This window comes from Miscanthus floridulus, unplaced genomic scaffold (genome assembly GCF_019320115.1).
Source record: "Miscanthus floridulus cultivar M001 unplaced genomic scaffold, ASM1932011v1 os_2047_1, whole genome shotgun sequence".
In the NCBI taxonomy this organism is placed as follows: Eukaryota; Viridiplantae; Streptophyta; class Magnoliopsida; order Poales; family Poaceae; genus Miscanthus; species Miscanthus floridulus.
In genome coordinates, this window is record NW_027098066.1 from 47143 (window position 1) to 54181 (window position 7039).

The window sequence follows — 7039 nt, forward strand, 5'->3', positions numbered from 1 at the left end:
CTATATATATGCTATAGTTATTATTCTAGTAAGTAAAATAATATGGAAGAAAAAACCAAAAAAATATCAAGATCTAGGGTGCCGGGGAGACAGGTGTGGTGCCAGGGCGGTGTTGGCGACGCTAGGGCAGAGAAGCGAGTGGTGGAAAGATAGATGTGAGGTGCCTGCGCTAGAGAGAGAAGGGGCACTGTTTGGTTGGAGTACGAGAAAACTTTGTCTTAGCTAGACATGGATTCTAGGCGTTCGATTTTGGATGCATGTGCCTAGAATCGTTTGTCTGACGAGGTAATGCATGTCTGACAAATCCAAACACGTCCTAGACAGTTTAAGGCTGGTTGACAGTTCACACATGCCGACGAATCTATCAACAAATCGCATGTCAATAGGTTTATGTGACACCTTGGACATCAAACCTATTAGCCCTATGGATAATCGAAAAGGCCGACTAGCCTCCTATCGACTATCGTTGGTGAATAAGCCTGTTAAGATGACATAGAAAGTGATATGGTGACGTTGTGATATGCCGATATCTATCCGAGTCGGTTTGTTACCCGGCTAAAGCCTGCCACCACAATGGAGACCGCACCACACTTTGAAGTGAGCTTTTTGGCCACCACACTCGCCACGGAACAGCGCATGCAAAAACTGTGGCGGCCGCATCATGAGGCGAGCAACCAAGCAACAATATTTTTGTGGCTGTCGAACTTTTAGCTGTGGGTGGGAAACTAACATACCCTTGATAGTCCGCTTGATAGAGATTTAGCCTACTGCTAATAGGGATCTAAATCTATAATTTTTTAAAAAACAAGATCAATATATGTAATTATTCTTTAAAGTAATATGATATCTTCGGAAAAAAAAAAGTAGAGATTTTTACAGCTTGCAAGGCCCGAGCATGATGGAAAAGGAGCAAGGACCAAGCAGGCAAGCACGCATTTTGTCCGTCCGTTGAAGGAACTAGAAAGCTGCTGCAACAGACAGACGTGGTAATAAATAAGACAAATAAAAAAATGGAATGAAATTGAATGGGAGAGACGGGGGAGTCGGCGATTTGTGCAAGGTACCCTCCCTCTGCTCTGCGTATCTCCTCCCCCACGGCCACTCGCAACCCACAACTCACTCTATTCCCAACCTCGTGCAGCACCGTCACTCCCCCCCGCAAAAAATCCCAAATCCCTTCCCTCCGCCACCGATCGGGCCTCCATGGCCGCCAAGCGCCGCTCCCGCCGGCCAAGTTCCGGCGATTCCAAGGAGTTGGGCGGCAACGGTGGCAATGAGGGTTCCGACGACGACGAGGATGAGGAGAGCGGCAAGTCCGGCGACACCGCCATGTCCGCCGAGCCCAAGGAGATGCCGCTGAAGCGAGCCGAGGAACCCTCGTCGTTGTCGCCGGAGGATGTTGGGGCCCAGGGCTCCGACGAGACCTCTCCGGCTAGGAGCGCACCGCGCGGTGGGGTCAGGATCAAGCGGGTCAAGAAACCCCCTCCGGCGTCGCAGGAGGAAAATGAGGCGGAGGGTTCTGGTGGTGCATCACCGGCGAGGGGTCTCCGGCCCGACGACAGCGCCGACACCGGCCACAACAAGAGAGGCGCGACTCCGAAGCGGGGCGAGAAGCGCTCCCCGCAGCCACGGCAGGGAGATGAGCGCCCGGAGAAGCGTGCCGCGGGACCTGCTGGCGAGACCGTCGCCGCGTCGGCCCCACGGCGCAAGAAGAAAAGCAAGAGGTCCGCCGAGAAGGACAGGCGCAAGAAGAAGAAAAAGAAGCAGCTTAGAAAGGCCTTGACCGAACCGAAGTCGCCGCCCCAATTGCTGGAACTAGAGCTCAACGACGACAGAGAGGACACACCCTCCTTGCCTGACATCGCCCAAGAAGACGAGCACAATGGCAGAGAGACGGCAGAGCAAGAGCAAGAGCAGAGCAGCACCTCACCCCCAGAGGTCGAGCACGGAGCCCGTGAATGGCAGCAAGGGGAGGGGATCCTACCGCAAGAGCAACCCAGCGACACCTCACACCCACAAGAGGAGAACCGAGCCCAGGAGGATGAGGAGACAGGGGCTCAAGTGAATGGCAAAGCCTTGCAGGAGAGGAATCCTCCATCAACCAAGCCACACAGTTCTCAGACAGAGAAGAAGCCAGCGGTTGAGCGATCATGGTCCTATGATGACGAGCTCAAGATTCTCAATGCTTTGGTTGTGCACGCCAAGTCCCATAATGGTGCTTTGCCAGATTCATCGCACCTTTTGGCAAATCTCACATTTGACAAAACTGATGCCAACGAGGAGAAGCTCACTGACAAGATCCGCAAGCTTAGGACACGGTACCGCAAGATCCTTGTACAAGGCTGCCCATCCGATGACCTTGGTCGTCGGCTGTTTAAGCTGTCTGAAATTCTCTGGGGCCAAGTTGATGAAGATGAGCGGGTTGAGCCAACATCTAGGGACTTCAGTGTACTATCAAAATTGTATCCTCATCTGGCCAAAGAAGTCAAAGCGTACGCCGAGATGCACAGCTCGGGGGACTTAATCATGGCAATGTTCATGACCATAGGTGATGAGAAGGCCCGCGATCTTGATGCTAAGTGCAAGAAGCAACAGATTGAAGCATTCAAGTTGGAGTTGGGCAAGGCAAGCCTAATCAATGAATTGCTCTCTGCACTTTCAAGTCTGACATGTGTGAAGTTCTAGTAAAGATCTCTTCTATCTTTTGTTTTAGTGTAATGAGTAGACTTGCTGTCATTAGGTTAATGTAGGATCAAGAGCCTTCTTTTGGGTACTGGAAAGCTCTTATCTGCTAACTAGTTGGTTGCTTAGATTTGGTGTCTGTTTCTGCATATGGAACTAGCTGTTACAGCTCAGATGGTGGAAAACAGCACTTTAACGTTTAAGTATCATGAGCTTAGTGATTTAATCAGACTGCTTGTGTGATTTGTTGGTTTCTGATCTGTTATTGTGTTAGCTTGTGTTTGGGATGAGAGTTTATACTCCATTGAAAGAAGCAAAATTACTTGTTATTTACTATTACTTGACATGGACTTGGCCTAGAATGGATAGCATGATCTGCAGATCTTAGTTTAAGCACTGAAAATTTTCCAAAAGGTCTAACGGCTCTGAGCATTTAAGAATTTACGTTACGGCTGCATATTTTTGTTCGTATGGTATTCACCAGCATTGTGAATTATCGTGGATGATGTTGTCCTCTATTGGGCTTGACCTTTCTCTTAATTTTTGTATTGCTAGAGCTGAGCACTCAACAACAACGACAATAAAGCCTTTAAGTCCAAAACAAGTTGGGGTAGGCTAGAGTTGAAACCCAGCAGAAGCAATCAAGGTTCAGGCACGTGAATCGCTGTTTTTCAAGCACTCCTATCTAAGGCTAAGTCTTTGGGTATATTCTATCCTTTCAAGTCTTCTTTTATTGCCTCTACCTAAGTCAACTTCGGTCTCCTCTGCCTATCTTCACGTTATTATCCTGGCTTAGGATTCCACTACGCAAAGGTGCCTTTGAAGGTCTCCGTTGGACATGTGCAAATCATCTCAACCGGTGTTGGACAAGCTTTTCTTCAATTGGTGCTACCCCTAATCCATCACGTGTATCATTGTTCAGAACTTGATCTCTTCTTGTATGACCATAAATCCAACGCAACATACGCATTTCCGCGACACTTATCTGTTGAGCATGTCGTCTTTTCATAGGCCAACATTTTGCACCATACAACATAGCAGGTCTAATCGTCGTCCTATAAAACTTGCATTTTAGCTTCCGTGGTACCCTTTTGTCACATAGGACACCAGATGTTTGGCGCCACTTCATCCACCCTGCTTTGATTCTATGGCTAACATCTTCATCAATATCCCGTCTCTTTGTAGCATTGATCCTAAATATCGAAAAGTATCCTTCATAGGCACTACTTGACCTTCTAAACTAATATCTTCCTCCTCCCGAGTAGTAGTGCCGAAGTCGCATCTCATATACTCAGTTTTAGTTCTACTGAGTCTAAAATCTTTGGACTCCAAAGTCTCCCGCCATAACTTCAGTTTCTAATTCACTCCTGTCCAGCTTTCATCAACTAGCACTACATCGTCCGCGAAAAGCATGCACCAAGGGATGTTCCCTGTGACCTCATCCATCACTAAGGCAAACAGCCAAGGGCTCAAAGCTGACCCTTGATGTAGTTCTATCCTAATCGGGAAGTCATCCGTGTCTCCATCACTTGTTCGAACACTAGTCACAACATTGTTGTACATGTCCTTAATGAGCCCGACGTACTTCGTTGGGACTTTATGTTTGTCCAAAGCCCACCACATAATATTCCTTGGTATTTTATCATAAGTCTTCTCCAAGTCAATAAAAACCATCCTTTTATCTTATTTGTTTTACCACATTGAATTGATTATGTTTATGCTGTATTTTTCTGAACTCTATTGTGTGGGGCCACTGCTTGAGGTAATTCATCCAGTTTGCTCGTGGTTGCCTGTGATGGTTGAATTCTGCACGAATTTAATGGTTTTACTTGCTCTGCCTGCAGCTGGTGTTATATGCTTCCTGGTGCTGGGCCATTGTCCCCTTGAGGTTGGTGCATCCTGTTCCTTGTGTGTTTTCTTTTCAAATGTGTTGATGCTTACCTGGTGGTTCCAAGTTAGATGCTAGAACTGCTGACAGCATTGACTTACTTACACATCCTAAACCAAGAGCGCATGTTACTAGCTGATCACAATGAAGTACTTTAACCAATTCTCTCTAGCAGTACCTTTCCGAGGCATGCATGTCTTATTTGTTTAAATTTTATCTGTGGCCACCTTTCAATTTATGTCAGTTTTTGTGCTCTGTTACTAGCAAAACTTATCGTGCGGCCTATCATTAATCTTTTGTGCTGATTCTAAACAAAGTAGTGCATGGGTGTGCTTATATTGGTGTCTTTCTCTGTTGTGCATGCCTGCTCCGCATAATTGAATTTAGTTTCTAATGTATGTCAACAGAATTGAAGTTTAAAATTGCTCTCGTGGCAACTACTACAGACTGCTATTTTGACTCATCTGCATCCCACAGTTCAGTTCAGTAGCAGTTGGCTCTTGGTCAATTGTCAATTATGGCATTTATATCTTCACAATACTGCATTGATGATTGTAAAAATAGGCATCTAATGATTTCTTAATCTCGATAGCGATATTTTTTTATGTATAGTTCAAACCTTGCCAGTCTTGAGGTTCTTTCCATAGCTTAAGCTTCTGGTAGCATGCAACATGATCGCAGCAATTCTTGTAATTTAATGTTGTTGAGCTTGTTTGCTGCCCTTTTTTAATAAGAATATTAACTTAGCCTTCCGTGCAGTTTGAATGGATGATTGCTTTATTTATCTCTTCAGCATATGCCGCGTGGCAAAAATGGAGTGGCAGATAATGCTGGGCCTCCAGTTTTTCTTTTTCAGGTGTTGCCCATTACAGCTGTATGCCTTTCTTTGGGTCTAGACCTTACGTTATCGAGATTGTGGTCACTTTGATATAACTGGATGCTTCTTTGGATAACGAATTCTTAGCTTCAGTTACCTTTTGACATTCACTTTTTTTTCCTTACCATCTAAAGCCTTTTTACGGGGCCAATATCTGTTGTAGTCGTTGCGCACTGCCATGTGCTAAGGTAGTACTGCTGGCTCAATGGACAGCATTCTTACACATTGCACCCAAACTAGTGCGGTTGTTAGTAAAGGTTCATCAACGGACGCACAGTGGCGGATAATCAACTAGATCGGCAGTGGATTAGAGATATCAAGAACACCCTTTCAGTTCAGGCAACCATTGAACCTGCAAAGCTGGGAGCTTGGGACCTAATGGAGCAGATGGTGTGCAGGATATATAAGTGGGTGCACCGTGCACACAGTGCGCCTGGCCAGTAACTAGCACAGTATGCAGGTGCTTAAGAAGAACCCTCCCCACATATTGGGATCAGAATATCAGTACTAATTTGTATGCCAATGCCACCCTTCAGAATGAAGCAAAGGTTTCAGATAGGAGCTGATCTTTTTGGGGATGAAACTGCAGGAAAAGGAAATGAAGCTATCTACATCTACTTACATTGGCATTCCAGGTGGTTTGTTGACCACAATGGTGGCCATATTCCCAAGGGGAAAAAAATTACAGATTACAATAATATCATTTAGCATCCAGACTAATCAAATACCTTTGAAAAAAATAGATATATAGTATAGATATATATTTACGCCATGTAAATCTGAAAGCTACATAGAAATCAATCTGATTCTCATTACCAAGGCACTACTCCCCATCTTTTCCTGAAAACCTTTAAAACAATTAAAATGATGTATCTTACTACAATAGAGGACTAAAAAAATACTCGACCACGCACAGTGTTTACCGGCAGGATGAGTACACGTGCGACACCGCAACCTCCAGCAATTTCTACCTCACCACGCACAGTGTTTCCCGGCAATCACGTCCCATTAGTGGCAAAATAGGGAACCGGGCAATCACGTCCACTATAGCGGCAACAAAGGCAACCCGCGCATCAAAAAAAGAGAGAAATAAAACCTCTCCATTGCACCCCTGATCAGATCACAGGCACCAACAAAAAATGCATCGGTTGCCGGCGCCAATTCTCCACCCGCGAGTCTCCCCTGGTCGTGCCGGTAGTCTTCACCCAACGTGGTCGTGCTGGCAGTCTTCACGCGTCGGTTGCCGACGCCAATTCTCCACCCGCGAGTCTCCCCTGGTCGTGCCGGCAGTCTTCACCCGATGGTTGCCGGCGCCAATTCTCCGTCAACTTATCCATCAGGTAACAATCTTGCTATTTAAATCCATGTGGACGGGACGACTCATTTCTGGTCGTCGTCATTGAAGTGATCGCTGTTCTTTCCTGCAAGGGCGAGACTATCTGATCCGTCCACGCGAGACCAAGTACGCTAGTTCTCTTTGACGTGTTGCTTGGCTTTCTTGGCCATCCCTGGCAAATAAACAAAATAGCGAAAATCAAGTCATGACAACTGATCAAGTATTATCTGCCAAGTGCAAATTGTCATGAAATAGA

At 46.0% G+C, this 7039-nt stretch overlaps 1 protein-coding gene across 1 annotated transcript; it reads left to right on the top strand.

Moving 5' to 3' along the window:
• The first annotated feature begins 1085 nt into the window (after positions 1–1085).
• On the top strand, positions 1086–2894 carry LOC136534561 (uncharacterized). Its single transcript, XM_066526975.1, has one exon. The coding sequence runs from the start codon at positions 1204–1206 to the stop codon at positions 2683–2685; it is 1482 nt and encodes a 493-aa protein (XP_066383072.1). The 5' UTR covers positions 1086–1203; the 3' UTR covers positions 2686–2894.
• The last annotated feature ends 4145 nt before the right edge of the window (positions 2895–7039 follow it).